At 38.4% G+C, this 20,199-nt stretch overlaps 1 protein-coding gene and 1 long non-coding RNA gene across 2 annotated transcripts in view; one reads left to right on the top strand and one right to left on the bottom strand.

Moving 5' to 3' along the window:
* Positions 1-20,199, bottom strand: part of EML6 (EMAP like 6) — a 274,701-nt gene that overhangs the window by 95,811 nt on the left and 158,691 nt on the right. Inside the window, 7 exon segments of the mRNA XM_038551275.1 lie at positions 1,723-1,841; positions 5,106-5,212; positions 6,480-6,647; positions 10,752-10,964; positions 13,354-13,610; positions 15,219-15,356; positions 17,033-17,234. Coding sequence (XP_038407203.1) covers positions 1,723-1,841; positions 5,106-5,212; positions 6,480-6,647; positions 10,752-10,964; positions 13,354-13,610; positions 15,219-15,356; positions 17,033-17,234 — 1,204 coding nt within the window.
* On the top strand, positions 1,577-19,815 carry LOC119873677. Its single transcript, XR_005365991.1, has 3 exons — positions 1,577-1,623; positions 14,113-14,259; positions 19,549-19,815. It is a non-coding gene; the product is annotated as an uncharacterized LOC119873677 (long non-coding RNA).

Here is a 20,199-nt window from a genome sequence, read left to right as displayed (position 1 = left end):
AGAATCTTACTATGGCATATCACCCTGGAGTGTTGAGCCTTGGGACACCAAAACAAACTCAAGTGTGGATGTTGAAAGTGAATATTTCCAACAACTGGGCATGAAGTTCGTTTGTAAATCAAGTGGTTTCCAGTTCTTTGCTTTTAGCAAAATTGAAGAGTGATTTAACTGAATTGTCAGGTAATAGATTATTAAACTTTATTTTTGTGTGATGTATCAAAATTATAAGATATACTTATCTGTGTTGCAAGAAGAGTTTAAAGAACTGAGGAAGGTTGCTATGATAAAATTGTTTCCATTCTCATCTACTTATTTATGTGAGTAAGCTTTCTCAGTGCTTATGACTATTAAAAATGAAAAATGGGAATAGAATCAACACTAAACCCTATTACATTCTAGCAAAATATGTGTGTGTATGTATATATCGGAACTCACTGAAAAAATGTTATTAAAATTGTTTTCCAATAAAATTGCTTATATTTAGTAAACACTTATTAGAATTTGTGCTATATTTATGTTGGTATGATAAGCTTGGTACTACTAAGAGTTGCAACAAAAATTCAATCCAAAAAAGAATGAACACTGAGAGCAGCAATGTCCAATAGAAATACTATGCAAAGCATGTAGGTAAGTGAAAATTTTCTACCTTAAAAAAGATTTAAAAATAGATGAAATTTATTTTAAGAACATTTAACCCATTATGTCTAAAATATTATCATATAATCAATATAAAATATTTTTTTTAAGTAGGCTCCATGCTAGGCATGGAGCCCCAACATAGGGCTTGAACTCATGACTCTGAGATCAGGACCTGAGCTGAGATCAAGAGTCTGATGCTTAACCGACTGAGTCACCCAGGCGCCCCTCAATATAAAACATTTTAATGAGATATATTACATTCTTTTTTTCATGCTAAGTCTTTGAAAGCCAGTGTGCATTTAACATATGGCACATCTGAATTCAGACTAGCCATATTTCACATGCTCAGCAGCTTTAAGTGGATACCATACTAGATAACACAAGTTAGAGAGTTAGGATTAAAATTAAAATTGCGCTTATAAACATTTATTTCCTTGCAAAAAGTATGGTAAGGTGATCGATAAAAGCCTTTCAAGCATAAAAATACTACATTAGTATAAACTCTATGGGAGAAGTAGCATAGAAATATAGAAATATGAGCTTTTTTTAATTGATGGTGGTGGGAATCAAGTATCTATGACACTTAGGTTCCAATTGATCCCCTTAAATGATATATTTATAAAACACTAGATATTATATACTTCACAATCATTTAACCTAACATTGAAAAATTCTAGATGTCAATTTCAAATGTGAAAGATTGTACAGTATTTTTAAGAATCAAAATTATTTTGGGCATATGTGATCAAAATTGTTTGAAGAAAATATTGTCCTAGGTGGAGCCAGCTAAACAGAGCCAGAGATATGGGCGTCACAGGAGCAGGGTTGGGGGAGAGGATGGAAGGCAGTAACAATGAGCCGCAGAAACATAAGCATCATGGAAGTCAAGGAAGCATGAAAAATCTAAAGACACACGTTGTTATGGCTACAGAACATCAACTGACACAACTGAACAGAGAATCATGGTTAAGATATTAACTTCAGGTAAGTGCACACTGGAGAGAAGAGCCAGCCTGAAGTGGGACAGCACCAAGAAGAGGGGAACCCAGTGGTCTGCTGATAAGGCTGGTGACTAGCACCCACCCGTGTATGAACTGGAGTTTCAAGCTGTCCTCAGGAGCCTTTTCTCTTTTGAGGAAGGGCACTGCATGGTTTTTCTCTTTACTTTGTTGCTTTAGCTGAGGTAGATCTTCTTTGTAAACCTTAAAGCATAGCAGAAACATTTATTCGAGACTCTCCAGATTTCAAACATATTAATATCTTGGCATTTTCAGATCTTTAACTGTAGGAAACCAAGTTTTTGAGAAAATAAGTAGCTAAAATGGTCACCAGAGACAAAGTCAGTCATTATATAATGATAAAAGCGTGAATTCATCAAGAAGATAAAACAATTTTAAATACATACCCAACAGCAGAGCACCCAAATATATAAAGCACATACTAAAAGAACTAAAAGGAGAAATAAACATCAGTAGTGCAATAGTTGGGGGAAAATGTCTCTCTGAACAATGGATAGATGATCCAGACAGAGAATCGACATCAATGGAGAAACAGTAGATGAAGAACACTGCAGACCAAATAAACCCACTAGAGACATATACAGAACATCCCATCTGTCAGCAGCAGGATATGCATTATTCTCAGGATACATCATATGTTAGCCCACAAAACAAGTCTCAACAAATTCAAGAAGATTGAAACCACATCAAGTATGCTTTCTGGCCACTGCGGTATGAAAGTAGAAATCAAGAACAGGAAGAAAGCTGGAAAATTCTTAAGTATGTGGAAATTAAACCATACACTTCTGGACAACCAATGGACTAAAGAAGAAATCAAAAACTAAATTTTAAAAATATCTGAGACAAAAGACAATGGAAACACAACATTACTTATAGGATACAACAAAAACAATCCTAAGAGGAAAAGAGGAAAGTTTGTAGCTATAAACACATACACTTAGAAAAAGGAAAACTCTCAGATCAACAGCCTGACAATATACCTCAAGGAATAAGAAAGAGAACACACTAAGCCCAAAGTTAGCAGAAGGAAGGAAATAATAAAGATTAGAGCAGTGATAAATGAAATCGAAAATAAGACAATAGAAAAGGTGAACAAACTAAGAGTTGGTTCTTTGAAAAGATAAACCAAATTGAGAACATAAGAAATGAGAATGAATTTTACTTTCTAACAAAACTGTCTTGAAATACCTTTCGAATCATTGGGATTCTAGATCATCTTGAGTTTAAGTAATGTATATTCAGAAAATATATTAATTTTCTGGTAAATAAGAAAGGATATTATTCAATAAAATTATCAATAAAAAATCAATAAAATGTTCTGCTATATTTCCTCTAAGGCAAGAAATCTCTTGATGATTCTGACATTTGCAAAATGCAGACCCCATGAATCCTGGTGATCACTCTTTGGAATAATCTTCTTTTGTGATCTCATGTATCTTGACAGATCAGACTCTGAGATTTAGAGCAAAGCTCTTCGTCTAACCTAGGATCTAAAATGTGCAACTAACTCAGAGAGCATTTCCTACAATCGAATCTAAATGTAGATAAAAAGTAATCTGTTTTCTTATCATGTATTCATGCCCTACCATCAAGAGATAGCAATTTAACACATTCAAGATGAAGTAAATCTATTAATAATTGCTCACCCTCATAAAGGAAAAATTCATGTGATAGAGCTTTATTATGATATATTATTGTAATAAAGTCTCTGGTTTAGGATTCAACCAAAAATCTTTAAAATAAAAAAAAAGGAAATCAGAAGATACCTCATTACTGCTTTGTCTATTGCAGATGCAATGAACTAAGCTTATAAAAGCTAAAGTTAATTATCCATCTGAGCCCATGATGCTTTTCTTCAGCTCATCAACTACTCAAGAGAAATGAATTTTGGGCTTGGCATTTCTACTGCATATTTGAACAATTCTCATAACCTAACCTCTGTGGACCTAAAATTCCCATCTCTAGAACAGAATAAAACTTCCTGCTCAAGTAACACAGCAACAAAAAATAATGTAAATCAAATAATATAGATGAAAGATTTAGAAAATAAGATGGCAGGGGGAATACATAAATCCTAAGCATGGATTTCAGTATAGACAAATCTTTCCATTCTTAAACCAGCAGCTTTTTGCTAAATACAAAATTCCCAACAAAAGAAAATTGCCTTTTCCCCCCTAAATTTTATGTTCACTTTGCTTAAATTCCATTTCCCCTTGATATCAGGGTATAATAGTGTTTGGCGTGTGCATATTTCCACGTTAATAATTTCCTTTCAATCCTCACCTTTAGTTTTATTGCATAACACATTGTATTGATGCACAGTCAAGCTGATTTAGTCACGAACTTGACCCAAACCATCAGTTGGACTGCCTTTGTACTAATTTTTCAAACACTGAATCAGTGAGTGATGATTATGGGGTGAAAAAAAAGTCATCTGGAAAGGTTTCAGCGCTTATTGCTGAGGCAAAGCCAAGCAATACACAGAATGTGCACTTTGGAGAGAAGCCCAGATCCACATTCTTCTCTTAATACCCTGGGTGATGTGGACGTGGGCAAAGTCCTTAACCTCTTGGGGTTATCGTGGGTTGGACTTGGTATATCTAAAGCACAGGATCTAGCCCTGTAGAGCCACATGACACATGGCAGCTGCCACAGGCCTGTATGGTTAATCTCCATGGGCAACACTGACAGTTGCTATGTCTGGAGCCTGAAATCTTATTCACTCTATGTTCATGTACAGAGTCTGCTTCACATACGTCTGTGAAATGACAAGGAAGAAAATAGAACACCTATGGTTATCAACCATAAAAAGTGACAAGTCCCCAGATTACTGTGAAGGACTGCTCTGTTTAACACTCACTGTTTAGCATTAAAATGAAATGTCTGCTTTCAAAAACCTAGGACCCAATTTGATTATGATTGTGTAACTTTTCTACTAGAGGTGAATTCTGATGTGAGATCATGCGTATTGTATTTGGGCTTTTACTTTAATTAAATGGATAATGGTCTTCATAATGGTCTATGTAAGTTGAAAGAGGAAAGCAGGGTACCAGGTCCCTTCCAAATGACCATGGCTCTGAGGCTACCAATTCTGTAAAGAAAACATATGCTTTTATGATGTTAAGAAAATGAAAATTCCTGTAGCTTACTTGCATATTTTTCTGCAAAAAAATATTTTAAAGTTTTGGGTGCTAGAGAGGCAGAAAACCCTGCATGGGGTCAGTTTTAAAATTTGCTACTACCTCCCACATAAAAAGTTTTAATAATGTGAATGGGTAAAGGCCTTATTTTCAATCTGTACTTAAGACAAGAAGTAAGTGATTTCCTTATTCTTGTCTTGATTCTCTTCTGCATAAGTACCGGCCATTTTTAGTGCAACATCCAAATCCAAGGAGATCGACATTCTGGGCTGTAAAGCATCTGTTTTGAGGCTCTCTGCTTACTGACCTGGCGATCATAATTGATTTGAGTTTCTTGCTCAATATCAGAGTCCAATTCTGGCACATCAGATAAATCCGAATCAGATTCTTCACTGTAGGAATCAGTGCCACCTTCTGTAGAAACACAACCCATGAGAAACAAGCAAAAGTTCTAAGACCCAAGACAGCTTATAATATTTTATTTATTTATTTATTTATTTTTTTTATAGAGCAAGTTGCTTATAATATTTTAAAAAATATTTTCTTTACTTTAGCAAAGTCAATTTAAACATCATTATGCCATTGTTTTACTTTGATGTAGGTTCTTAAAACAACTCCCCCACCCCCCACCCATCTTTTGGTTAAGATCAGCACATTCCCTTTCAGGAGTGTTAACAGACCAGGACCACTACCTCCTCCTACCGCTCCCTGCAAGATGAACCCATTTCCACACTTCTATGAGATAATAAATCTTTGAGTTTTAAATCTTACTTTGAGGGGATCCCTGGATGGCTCAGCGGTTTAGCACCTGCCTTTGGCCCAGGGTGTGATCCTGGAGTCCCTGGATCGAGTCCCCCATCAGGCTCCCTGCATGGAGCCTGCTTTTCTCTCTGTGTCTCTAGAGCCTTTCTCTCTCTCTGTGTCTCTCATGAATAAGTAAATTAAAAAAAAATCTTAAAAAAAAATAAGATAAATCTTACTTTGAAAAGAGAAAAAAAAAAAAGACAAAAGAAATAAAAGATCAGGGAAAGGTTCTACCAAAACGAAGCCTGGAGCAAAAGGAAATCCAACTGTTTAGTTCAATAAATATCCCCTTACTCTTTTGCCGCCATGTCTACCAAGTGGTGGTAATTGCCACCATCAAAATCTGCAGAAACTCTCCTGATGAAAATATTTCCTACCTGGTTTTAAATTGTATCGCCTGGCAATCACAGTAAATAGATGCCATCTATTTCTGCTGGTATCACAGTAAATAGAAAGACTACACATCCACTGAAATGGAACACATTTGTCCCAATTGCAGGCCAATCTTTGAACTTCATTATGAAGCCAACACCTACTCCCAAGGTTACTCTGTCTCCCTGCTGCCTCACCATGGAGACCTGCCACAGTTTCAGTTGTCCTAAAGAGGCTAAATTGTCTTTGTGCCTGTTATTCTCAAAGGCTAATTCTTCATGTAAGCCTTTGACCTTCAACTTGTATGGCATAAACAAAATCCTTTGAAGGAAGTTACCCAACCGACCCATATGTGTCTCAAAGGTTTTTTCTTTTTAATTTTAAATTTTATAATAGGAATCAATTTTTCAAAACTGCTTTAAGTCTTTATCTCCCGGAGAGATGTTAAGACATTCCTTGAAATTTTTATTGACAAAAAATGCTGAAAAAGTATAATTGGTTTTACCCTGGGGTGCTGTTTCCAACAGACCATTGCTGACACCTTCTGGAATAAATCTCCACTGGAAAACTGAGTGGTCAGCTCCTCCCGTGCTCAATACCCACTGAAAGTCATGGGACCAGCGGACATTTGTGACATGTGCAGAATGGCCCACATACTTTCTAAATTTGGCTCCTGAAAACATATTTTTGAGGAGAAGATTAGTAATGAAAAAAAATAAAATTCACGGTTAAAAAATTCAACTCCTATTCATGTTGAAAAAATAAAATCTTTAAGTATATTAGAAAATATAATTTTCAATATTATGTATCATCACAAGCAAAGGCTTCCAAAATTCTCTCAATGATTCCAGTATGGATTAGTCTAAAAATGGCCTTAAAATTTCAGTCCTGTAGCTGAAGACACGTCTCAACCTGTTCCAGATAATGGCTACTGCTTCACTGATTCTGAACATAAAACACCTAAGAACGATTATCTTACACATTCTTATTTAAATACAAGACAGGAAGTCCTCTGCAATAGGGAAACAGAGAATAATTCTGTGGGGAAAAAAAGTCAAATTATTGTTCAAGGTCATATGGATGTAGTGCTGGGAGAATGAAATTGTGTTCCCTTGCACTGATTGCTTTACTCAGTGAACACCATCCCCAGGCAATGAATGCAGAAGGAAAGCTCTCGGCACTTACTGCTTGTAGCTGTACTACTAAGGTCTCGAGTACAGGGTTGGTACAGGGCAGCACAAAGGCAGTCATTGAAACAAGCAGGGTCCATCCTATCATGTGGAAGCCTAGTACTCCAAAGGCTATGGGAGAACTCAGGAGGCCAGCAAGCACCGCATCCCTCCTTCAGAAACAGGCCCTCTGAGGGAACCTCTTTAATGGGAGAGAAAGCCATCTGTTCGACTAAAACGTGTTTCAAATTCAAATGCTCATTGGAGAGGTAATGCTTTAAGTGTATGTGAAGGTGAAAATGACCACACTATTCAAAATACCACCACCGAGCTGCCCCATCTGAGCACTCTACTGTCTAAACACGAGATGTGATTATATTTTGTTTATTGTTACTTCCTCAGAAGAACAAAAGTTCCATGAGGGCAGGGAATTGTGCTTGATTTGTTGATGGATCTCCAGCCTCTAGAACAGTACGTAACAAATGTTTATTGAATAAAGGGAGGCCACATCCATCTCTTCCCAGGCTTTGCTTAGGACACTGTCACTTTACAAGGCCTCCCTTTGTTCTCTGAAATACGAGGAAGTCTCAGGCCTCTGCCTTCATCTCCTCTCTGATGGCCGTCACTCCCACGGCTGTAAGTACCGTTGATATGCCCTCCACTGCCAAACATTCATTTTCTGATGCTCAATTCTCCCTGGATTGCTGATGGCCCATGTGCTATGTCCACTTCGATGTCTAACGGGTGCCTCAAACTTATCGTGGACAATACAGTCTGAGGAGTTCCCCTTTTCCTTATCCCCTTCTCTCTCACACACACACAGACACAGCCTTTTCCATGCTCATTTTCCCATCTTCATAAATGGTGCCACCAGCCACCCCCCTGCTCAAGCCAAAAACTTACGAGTCACCCTCAGTTCCTCTCTTTTCCCACATCCAATCCATCAGCAAGACCTTCAGCTCTATCTAAACACTGTTTCCTAACCTCAGGCATCTGTATTCACATCTATTTCTAATACTTTTGTCCAAGCCACATCGTCTCTTACCTAGATTTGTGCAAGAATCTACTTGAAGCCTCCCCTTCCCTAACCCAACCCACATGGTATCAAGGTGATCTTTTAAAAACTTAGATTGGTTATGTCACTCCTCCATTGTAAGCCCTCAATAGTTCCCCACCACACTTAGAATAAGACCCGAATTTCTAACAGTGGCTATAAGGCCCTTCATGACACGGTCCCCACTGCCCTCTCAAGCCTCTGATTACACAATGCTCCCCTCATTCATCACACTCCAGCCACGCTGACTTTTGTGTTTCTGTACTGCATCAAGCTCATCCACGCTCTACTAAAACCCAATACTTTTCTTCTCAAGGTCCAGAGTTTATGCAACCCATGTCTTACAACATCCAGGACACTTATTTTAGGAGGGAGTTCTTCAAGGACTGTGTGGGTACATATATTGGCTGTGTTTGTGTCAAGGATTAATGGGGCAGCAGCACACAAGTCAGTCAAACAGGAGAGCCTTCCCTTGGAGAAGGAGTGGTGCCAAGGTGCTAAGACATGGCAAATGTCCGTGAGCAAGGCTTTGGATTTTTCTGTACAGTGATGGTCAAACAGAATGTAGTCTAAATGACATCAGGGAAAATTATCAGTATCGACACTAGTTATTTCAATAGATTTAAACACTGTCAAAATGAAATGAAAAAAATCGGTTTGGCGATGTAAAAGTAAAAACCACTGTCAGCATTTTCATTAACTGCAGAACACTCATGTCCGCATACTGTGCAGCAGAAGCCTACACACATTAATTGCAAATGTGTCAATTAACTGGATTGTGAGTTTTATTTAATCACTGTGGAAAACTACAATGTTTGCTCAGCCTCCACACTTCTCATGGTCACCAGCCCTTGCTCATGGGGAATTCCTGCCACTGGTACCCTGGGCAACAAGTTCCACCAACGGTTACTGTTCCTGTCAACAGCACGCTTTTCTGAACTTCCCTGCCACAAAAGGGAAGTGTGTGTGAGTTCAGGCACACAAAGGCCACAAAAGTCTGAATGTCTCTGAGGCAAACTGCAAGATTTATAAACCGTGTGCCATGAAAAGTAGAACAAGTCAATTTGCTATGAAAATATGGATACTTCCGCAGACTGCTGAGGTGGGTTTTATTCCTCCCACCACACTGTCACTCAGCTGTCAACCTTCCCTTATTCTGCAATGTCTCCTGTACGCCAGCGTCCTCAGGGGTGTTTTACACATCAAGGTGTCTCACTTGGACAGACAGCACTGCTCAGTGCCTCCCTCGCCCTCCCTCATTCTCATCAACAAACCCACCATCTCTGTTTCCATTCCTGTTTCAAGGCCCAAGACCACCCTACAAGGCGGGGTGATACGCAGGAAACACCAATTCTTGGCGAGTTAACTTCTTCCCAAGTCCTGATCCTCGAGACCCACAGTATTGCTTCTGGCCCCGGTGATGTTTCTGGTCAGTTCCCTCATTCCTTCTGGTTGCCTAACTCAAGTTCCTCAAGTACATCGCTCAATCTGACAGGATAGGCCCTGTCTCAAAAGACCCATCAGGGAGAGAAGAGTGTGAATTAGGCATGTTGAGGTAATTTTGTGCCTCAAGCATTTTAAAGTGATGGCCATTTTGTCAAGTGTAAATGATGGCAGCTTTGCTGTGCATTTTATATTCAATTCTCAACTGTAACTGTTGCAGCTTCAAAACTGCCAGTTAGCCGAAAATGACCTTCTGATGACATTTTTCAATCCCTTTCCCTTCTTAATTTTAAAATCGTTCAAGTGAGCGAGTTTTTAGGCCACAGCACGTCCCCACTGATCACTTTCTGAAGATCAGGTTTTCAGGGTGCTGGTGGGCGGTCTCAGAAAAATCTGTGTAGGGGCTTTGGCTCAGCTTTGTAAGGAAGAAAAAGACAGGGTCATTACATGGCTATTCCAGTCACATCCTACAAAGTCTGAAGATGCCACAAAATTGACGTGACAAGATTTTAACAATAATAAAACAAAACAACAAAAGGCAAGGGGAGAATTTTCTTGAACCAAGCTTCCCTCTCAAAAATTTCACCAGTTATGTAAATTAGCTTTGCAAGATTAGTGCTACAAGGGGTCTGCGAACTGTGTTATCACCACAAAAATCACCTTTAGATTTTTATCTTAGATTTTTATCTTAAGTATGTCTAGAGGGACTTTGCTTGGCTTTCCATGTATAAGCACAATTAGCCGTGCAGCTTAAAGGATTTTAATTGCAATATTTTAATGTAATACATAATTTAAATTATGAGTGTTTATTTACATAAATAAAAACAAAACTAGGACTTGTTTAAAAAATGAAACATAAAGCTTACGAATCACAAACTGGCTAGAAATAACTCTAAACAAATTATGCCTTAAATTTGTAAAATTCTGTATTTTAGAACATCAAAAGTAAATAATATCAGCAACATATTTTATCTGAAAGTGTAAAAGAGTAAAAATGAATACAAAAATGAATAATCTGCAAGAAGAGACAAAAAGAAAATCAGTCTTAATTACACTGTGTACACATTCTAGATTAAATACTTATTCAGTGAAATCTCTCTTGTGGCCTTACCTTTCTTGAGACAAGGAAATTTAAACAATTTAACCAGTCCAAAATCATCGCCGGAAACCAGCACTGAGCTGTTGTAATTTGCATCCACGGAATTGATGTCAGTGACATCCGTATACTTTGGCCAAATTCCACTCACTTCAGGGCCTTTCACACACGTCCAGGAGGCCCAGGGAATCCCTTTGATTTCTTCTTTGCTTGTTAAAGGCTTCCCAGCTGGAAACAATCAACACACAGTAACATAATGTTTCATTTAAATAAAAAGCACATTCTAATTTACTTTATCCATTTTTCTTATAAAGGTTTAGAGAAGTTTAATAAACCAAGGAAACTCAAGATTTTAATCTCTTTTCCCAATTGGTGACTTTTTTTCTTCCAGCATGGTTTAGAGAGAGTGCATGATCAAAACTCAGATACGGAGAAAAGAAAGAAAATGATCATTGTATTTACTGTAATATTTGAAAGTACTATACAGATAGTATGCTTTGTATTATTGATGAAGAGATTTTTATGAAATCATATATTTAGTCACCAACATTTTGCTACGTGTTTAAAAATTTATTCTGGGGCAGCCCAGGTGGCTCAGTGGTTTAGCTCCACCTTCAGTCCAGGCAGGGTCTGATCCTGGAGACCCAGGATGGAATCCCACATCAGGCTCCCTGCATGGAGCCTGCTTCTCCCTCTGCCTGTGTCTCTGCCTCTCTCTCTCTATCTCATGAATAAATAAAATCTTTAAAAAAAAAAGCTTATTCTGAACTACTTTTCATAATTCGAAGAATCATAGAAGTGATTTTTTTAAAAAATTTAGGCTCCAATAATTAGTGTAAACATTTAATGGATATTATTTAAATTTAAAAGCATTAGACAATGAAAATCCACCATTTCTGATGAAGTAAATATAAGCAGTTAGGGAAAATAGTTCTGACAGTTGTGCCAAAAATGTTCTCAAGTGTATGGCACAACTCCCAGTGTGTACCAAAGGCTGCTGAGGGACGTCACCCAGGTGCATGCAAAGGCAGAAACACACGATACACAAATGCTTGGGAAAATGTCTAACCATATACAATTTTAAAATTCAAAAATCAAGACAATTTAGTGTATTATCTCGTAGTTTCTTCTTCAAAAATAAATGTTTTCAAATAAAGAATCTGCGAGAACAGACACTCTTATACATTACTGGTACGATGTCAAATACTGGCATGCAGAAATTCTGGACTGTGACGGCATCCCATAAAAATTCATTCAGACGACCATAAAATCAGAGAGCTGACACACCATAGTTTTTAACCCAGCATTCCTCCTTTGGAAAATACAGTTCAAGGAAGTAACTCAGGAAAGAAAATATATCTTATACAAAGATATTTGGAGAGGCACCATCTGCACCAGCAAAGAAACCAGAAATGAGCCCAAATGCTCACTAACAGAAGGACAAGAAAGCAAATTATGCTATTATCACTGAGCAGGATGTTACTTTGTTATTGAAAATGATAAACATGTATTCCATGATTTTTCACATATGGAAAATATATATGAAAGAATTGCAAGCAAAGAAAGTAGACACACAGAAATATGTACCTAGTGATGGTGCGCTGATGAATTTGACAGAGCAGAGATTCTTTTAGAAGCTGAAATTACATTGGATGGTATATATTATTTCCTAGTAAATGATTTTTCAACAAAAAGATTAAGAAAATATTATTTGATGACAAGATTCATGATAAATACTAAAAATATCCCCTTCTATCAAAAAAAATCATAGGCAAAGATTACAATACAGAAATTTGCCTTTTATGTCTGCCATTGTAGTGTAACAAACTAAATGTCACTAAATATTATAGAAGTCTGATGAACCTCTTCTAAAAAAGAGAGTGGAGGTGACAAGTAAAAATTGTGTTTTTTAGGGGCACCTGGGTGGTTCAGTCGGTTAAGCATCTGCCTTCGGCTCAGGTCATAATCCCAGGGTCCTAGGATCGAGTCCTGCATTGGGCTCCCTGTTCAGCAGGAGCCTGCTTCTCCCTCCACCTCTGCCTCTCCTCTATCACTTGTGCTCTCTCCCTCTCGCTCGCTCTCTCTAACCTACTGTTTGTCTCACTCTCAAATAAATAAAAACTTTTTTAAAAATTGTGTTTTAAATCCCACTTAGCATATTTCAATAAATGATATCCTAAAGACTTCTATTTATGAAGAACACAGATTTCGGACTAAAACTATCATAGCAAATGAGGAACATGCATACTGGTACATTTAGCATTTTTCAGTATCTTTACATTTAGCATTTTTCAGTATCTTTCTAGGATCCTTTTCCTTTCACTTATCTTTAGGCGTTCTTTGTAACTTCTAGGTGTATATCCTTTGCCCATTATAACCATTGCAAGCATTTCCGTCCAGTCTGTGCCTTGTCTTGCTGTGACCCCTTTCATTGTGCCTTGAGTTTTTATTTTAATATGTTTCAATGTATTAATCTTTTCTTGGAGAGTTTGAGATGTGGGGGGTGGCGTCTCTGAAAATATTCCTTGCCCTGAGATCATGACGACAGTCATACATGTTTGCTGCATGTGGTTCAAGGTCTTGTTTCTGTCCAACGCCCAACACCCACGTAACTTACACGGCATCTTGTAGAAGAGGCGTTCTCCGGCGCCATCATTGGTCTGCAGGTACTTGCTATCCAAAGACCAGTCAATGTGTGTGATGAAACTAAGGGACTTGCTGCATTCTCCAATTTTCTTGTATCGCTGGGCAACGGCATACACGTCCACTGGGCCGTCATTGGATCCCACCGCGAGGTAAGAGCCATCTGGAGAAAATTTCATTTCATGAATGACTTCTTTTCGATCTTTGATATGAACCACTTCTGTCATATCTCTATAAGAATAAAGAGCAGCAATAAAAGGGGATAAGCAGCAAATCTAGAAACAGGAACCCAAGCCACGTCTTAAAATGTGTATGTCAGAGAAAAGGCTGTTTCAAAAGGGAGAGGACACCTACAGGAACTCCGAGATTAACTGCTGAAGAAAGATAGAAGACACCATTTCATTTCTGGCCATTTTAGGCAACATCAACCAACATTTTAAATGATATTTTGGGTTTCCAAAGTAAAGACAACAAAACTTAATGAAATGCCTATTGGCTTTCATGGTCAATTATGTATTATTTTTCCCTAAAACTTTGTGCTTTGAGAAATTTGGGGTTTGTGAAAGTGTTTTAAAAACATGTCCCGGAGGAAGGTAAACTACATCAGGTTACTTTTTCTCAATGACTTTTTTTAAATGTTAAATTCTCATGTAATTATTTAATCTTCACCACGAAAGGTCAACAATGCATACATGTATCAGACACTGGAATATTTTGTGTCCCTTCTGATCAGGTTCTGGTAAGAACTGCTGCCCTCATTGGAAAGTTGCCACCATGAGACAGAATTGTGACTAGCAGGTCCCCTGTGCCAGTACCAACAACTTCTTCTATTCCCAACAAACTCAGTGCACAAATAATGGCAAATATCAGCTTCTACATGGTAATTGTCCTCACTTGCTATTTCTTATTAATCACATTAGAGTTTACTGTAATGTCATCAAATAGAGTTTTGGGGGATATTTTTGGCTGGGAAATCCAACAAAAAAGAAAAAAATCTGGTAATCGGCCATCTCTTCAGACCATCCGCTAAGCAGAGAAAGAAAATGTTGCCCACCTACTCAGTAATCACTTATGTGTGGCTGGTAATGAGAATTTAGTGTAATAAACTACGCCAAGATCATTTTTCAAAGCTTTATAGAATTTTCTATGTACAAAACATGCAGTGTCTAATTTACAGCTTCATTTTCTTTCTGTAATCACAAATTGTGTAAGCCAAAAAAACAACCAGTGTGCTTAGAGAAATTACAAGTGTGAGTCATAATTTTTGTCCAGTAAATACAGGATGTTAATAAATATGAGATACTCCATCTTCTTTTTCATTATAAGTGGAAGAAATCCTTTACTCAAGCTTACCTCTAAAAATCTGGCACTGCTGGAGACTGCTTTATCATTTCTTTCTCTTTTCTTGGCTTCCTACAAGCCCATAACCCCTTGGGACTAGCTGTGCTTGGAAGTTCATTATTCACTGGATTTTAGAAAGGCTCACATACAATATATTATGTAACATCCCCAGTATGAGTTAGGGCAGCACCCCATATTAACCACATTAATATTTTTGTAGCATATCGCATGATAATTATTCCTATTGAGAGATTAATAGGCATAAACAGTCTCAAATCAGTTCATTTGGTCAAGATGTGCTGTCAAATAAATTACCCAAGAACTTTGGATTTTTGGAATGTTTGGATTTAGGAATTACAGATAGGGCACTGTGAATCTAGAGTGTTCTATCTGAAAGAGTAAAAGCATTTTTCCTGAAGTCCTGGCATACATTATGGCCAGGAGAACTAGTTTCAACAAGAGAGCATTTCTGATATCATTTTCCATATCGGTACATGCCTGACTCGGAGCACAATGAAAGAGCCATCCTTCATGCCCAGGGCCAGCTGAGATCCATCGGGGCTGAAAGCCACACTGCGAACTGCTTCCTCCATGTTACAGCGGGCAATCAAGGCATGGTCGGCCAGGCTCCACAGCCTATGCACAGAACAAAGTAAAAACAAAACAAAATCATGGTCCAGATGGAGGCATGCTCCTGAAAATGGGGAGCTGCACAGTGAAGAGCTTACTGATCCCTGAGGCAGCCTGCACCGTTGGGCCTAAAGCTCATGGTAGTCTTTCGATACCTCGTCCATTATTCATCATCTCACGCTGTTTTTAGCCTTGTACTATTTTAAGCAATGTAAGCTTTGCCTTACTAACATGCAGAAACTATCACTCCCCAGTAGACTGTGCCATCCTTATAAAATCCCTAAGCTGATCTTTCTCAAGAAATTAGGACTTAGACTCTTCTTAAATTTCAATATTCAGTGTAAAAGACTGTTTGTAATTTTAGCCAAATTCATAGTTAAGGGGAATATGACAAATTCTGACAGGGCTCCTTGGAGATGTTTGCAATTCTAAGACACATCAAAGTTGCCAAAATATAAAAGCCAAAGACTTTCCTTGAAATCATTTCTATCTGGATGTGTATAAATCGGGTATCTCAGGTGCTTGAGCAACATGGTGGCACCATTTTGCCTGTTGAGAGAAGGCTCAGAGTCAAGGAAGGTAAAGGAAGAAAATAGAGTAAGTTGAGTAAAGAAAAGCTTTAAACCAAATAAATACTTATGCCATGTGGAGACAAGTGTGATCTTTTAGATTGAGGGGGCTTCAGAGCTTGGTAGAGATCACAAAATGGATTTACTTTTGGATTTATACCTCATTAGTGAGTACACTGTGCCTTGATCAGATTCACAGGCGTACAGTATGAACAAGAGCAGAGGAGAAGCAGGAACCTCCAGTCTAGTCTACAATGTTCTAATTCAGCTATTAGAGCCCAAAAGCAGTAATCAATCACCAATCGACCCAGAAGCCTCTCCCTGCCACTGGCAGGCACTCTTTCTGGCCTACTTGTTGTTGGGCACATTTAAAGGTCAGCAGCAAATACAGAAATACTGAAGTCAGGGCACAGCCTTCCTCAAATACCTCTAAACCTATGATCAGCCTTTCAACAGTCACAGAGATACTGGAAGTATGCTCATTTTGCTCATTTTATGCAATGCTGTGCTCTCAAAAAATAACAAATGATCCACAGCAAGAATCCTTGAGGCCCTAATAAAATTGCCTGTTTTCTTAGGAACAAGCACTTTCCTTTGATTTGAGGACAATGTTCAAAATTCCATCTGAGAATATGCAAAGAAATACTTGTTTACTCACACACTGAAGAGAATCCTGAAAATCAGAAATTTAAGTCCTGATGAAGACAAACTCATGAATTCACCAATGGAGATGAATGTCTATAACAAAAGTGTGAAATGCCATGTGTAGCCCCCTACAGAGGACCCAACATACAAGGGAGAAATATAATCTTACCACAAATGAATGCACATCTTCAACTGAAAGAGAAATGGGAGCCTATCTAACTAGTAGCAGTGTATTTTCACTTCTCAGAGCATTTTCATGACTTAAGATGAAGCCAAAGAAAGATAGCAACAACAAAATGCTAAGAAGCCAAGTGTTGTTGAGCTAAATGTCTCAACATTCCTCTTGGAACTTGTGTGCTTCTGTACTATGGTTTATCCTTCTCTTAAATAACAAGCAAATTTGGGCACAATAAATCTGTAATCCCAAGGCAGTCAGGGAGATGACAACTGCCATTGCCCAGGCCTGACCTGACAGAGCGGTCGTCACTGCCTGTCACAGCCAGTGGCTTCTTGGGGTGCAGGGCCAGAGCCCAGAGCTCCCCCTCACAGTGGCCTTGCAGGATCAGCATTGGCTTGTCTCGTTCGCGCACGATCACTTCAAATATCTCACTGTCCTGGGTCCCTGCTAGAAGGCGGTCTGCTTTCCAGCACACGCTCCGGATAGAGAGGCCTGGTGAAAATAAAGAAATAAAATAAAAGCGTATATTCACACCATTTACAAATAAAGAGAAACACCTAAATATCCTTTCAGCAGGATAGCATCTAATGCCATGCATCTTAAAAACCCTGGAAGGGGAAATGTCAACTCCACACACCATTCTGTATTATTTACCATTTCCTTGCATGTGTTGGTCATTTACCCTGCTCCTTGTGATCTTGGTTTTACACACGAGTAATCACTCCCATCTGATGTAGGGTAACTATGTGTTTTTTACATCAGCATGTATTTTAAATACTACATCTTAAAACGAGTGTGAGGAGAAATTGGTCTTTAGGAAAACCGACCCCTTTTTGAAATAATGTACTTCTGATCTGCTGTGGAAAAGTTAAGAGTCACTTCAATCTTTAGGATGCTAACTAACACTGTATTAAAATTACATGTGGGCGATACTACAGAATGGTTAATTGCCATATTGGGTAAGTTTACTATGTATTTGATCAGAACCTAGACTCATTTTGCTGGATAAACAGATGTACCATGTCCCAGAAATATGCAAATGAAACTAATTTCAGTCTCAAAATACCACCAAACATTTGTCAGTGAAGATGCTATTCTCTTCTGACTTAACATTTTATAGAATCCTCTCCAAAAGCACAGTACTCCTTTGAAATACATCCTCTCCACACAGGTCTTCATTTGCCTGCCTGATTTTCTATTTCTTGGGCTTCTTGTGGTCTATTTTGATCCTTTACTGGGTACGTTATTTATTTACTTAGTGCCTTTTCTCATGCTTGAATTAGAAATACAGATAGAATCCTGCTTTCATAACTACTTTAAATACAGCAGAAATGTGGTAAGCTTTGAGACCCTGAGCTGTCCCTCCGGTGGGACTCGTGTCTCTGGTATAGAAAGTACCAGAACTCAGATCTCAAGGCTTTAGTCCTGCTCTACTCCTGATTGGCCAGACACACCAGGGAGTGTCCCTTTCTCTGTGGAAACCAGTTTTTCTCCGCATTAAATGCAGACTGTGATTATGGAGACCACATAATTTATCACCTATGTTGGGACCACTCTGAAAGGCAAATTAAACTTATGTACTTTAAAAATATTTACTTTTTAACCAAGAAAGCAGCTTTACCGTGTTGAAGTAAACATTTCTATCAAAATATTTTCAAATATGAAATTATAATTACGCTTGAGTACCAACTGATAAATCCAGAAGATGGAGAAGAGGCAGAGCACAGAGGATTTTCAGGCCGGTGAAACTATTCTGTACAACACTATAATGGTAGAGACGTGTCATCATACGTGTGCCAAAACCCACAGAATATGTAACACTGACAGCGAACTCTAACGTGACCTCTAGGCATTGAGCGATGATGTGTCAATGCAGCTTCCCCCACTGTAACAAACGTACCACTCTGCTGGGGGTGTGGATAGTCAGGAAGGCCGTGCATGTACACTGGCAGTGGGCCTAGGAGAAATTTCCATACCTTTCACTCAATTTTGCTGTGCACCTAAAACTGCTCTAAAAAAATTAAGTCTATAAAAAAAATCCAGGGGGTGCCTGGGTGGCTCAGTCAGTTAAACGTCTTGTCTTCAAGACAAGATCAGGTCCTGATCCCAGGGTTCTGAGATTGAGCCCGATGTCAGACTCCCTGCTCAGCAGAGTGCCTGCTTCTCCCTCTCCCTCTGCCTGCTGCTCCTCCTGCTTGTGCTCTGTTTCTATCAAATAAATGAATAAAATCTTTTTAAAATGTCCAGGATAAGTGCTAAGCCAAATGGAATGCTGGGACAAAAGAAGGGTTAACTGGGGCTATATGGACATACTAACTATAATCCTCACCTTAATCAACTCACAGTGGTCTTAAAAGGAGCCAATGAGATGATGCATTTATTTATGAAAAAAAGTATTTTTTTTTTTAAGGCACAAGGCTATTTTTACATGCAGTAACTCTCTTTACCCCTTGCTCTGAATTCACTGTGTGTGCCTTGAAATGGAAGGAGACAGCACATAGGCAGATTTATTATTCCTGCTTTGAGTAGTAAGTAGAGATACCTTGGCAACGGCTAGTTCAGGGTCACTCAAAATCCTGCCAGCAAACATCATGATGGGCTTTCAAGGTTGGGAAGGACACATATGTGGTGAAAGCAGCCAGGCTAAGATTGCAGAATGACAGGGCAGGCAGCTCAGCGGTAGAGGAATCTCTGCCTTGTAGCAACCATCTTTTTGCCCGATCCTTTTTTTGTCCTTCTCTTTTTTTCACACTTTTCCAGAGGTTTAGTTACCATTTTCTAATTAACATATTCCCATTTCTTTCAGGACAAGAGTGAATTTGTTTGCCTCAGTTGGCTTTGGGTCACTTACAATTTCTTTTTACAGAAGAGGTTCATTTTATTCTTCAGAAACAAGAAGAGGAATAGTCTATTCCAACATCAGCAAAAAAATCAAATAATTTACTTTTTATTATATTTGTTATCCATTTCCTCTCACTAGTGTGTGTGAATATAAGAGTTTTCTCAGTTTTATTCACTGTTGTATCCTCAGTACCTAGCCCAGTGCCTGGCATGCAGCATATGTTCAATAAAAATGGTTGACTAAAATAAAACATGAGAATCACAGACATTTCTTGTGTCCTTGGAAATACCAACAAATAAAAGATAACATCCTCATCCTCGATGAAAACACTGAAAGGAAGGAAGGACATATTCATTCATTTATTCAAACGGTTTTTATTAAGTACCTACCATATACTCAAGACTACAGCTTGGACAGTGAACAAGCCAGGCTCATGCCCCAATGTTTAAGACTTGCATCTGGGAGATAAGCCTCCAAAATATTTAGCTTTGAAAGCCAATAGGGCTTCTATCCATGAGCTCAACAAGGCTATAGTAAACTAAAAAGTAATGGTTCATTGTGGCTCTCCTCCAGGGCCCTGTGCAGAGGAAACAGAAATACCCAGTCTTTCTGTGA

The sequence above is a fragment of the Canis lupus genome, chromosome 10, assembly GCF_011100685.1.
Source record: "Canis lupus familiaris isolate Mischka breed German Shepherd chromosome 10, alternate assembly UU_Cfam_GSD_1.0, whole genome shotgun sequence".
Taxonomy (NCBI): Eukaryota; Metazoa; Chordata; class Mammalia; order Carnivora; family Canidae; genus Canis; species Canis lupus.
Note: the sequence above shows the minus strand (reverse complement) of the source record. Positions and strands in the feature narration are given on the sequence as shown.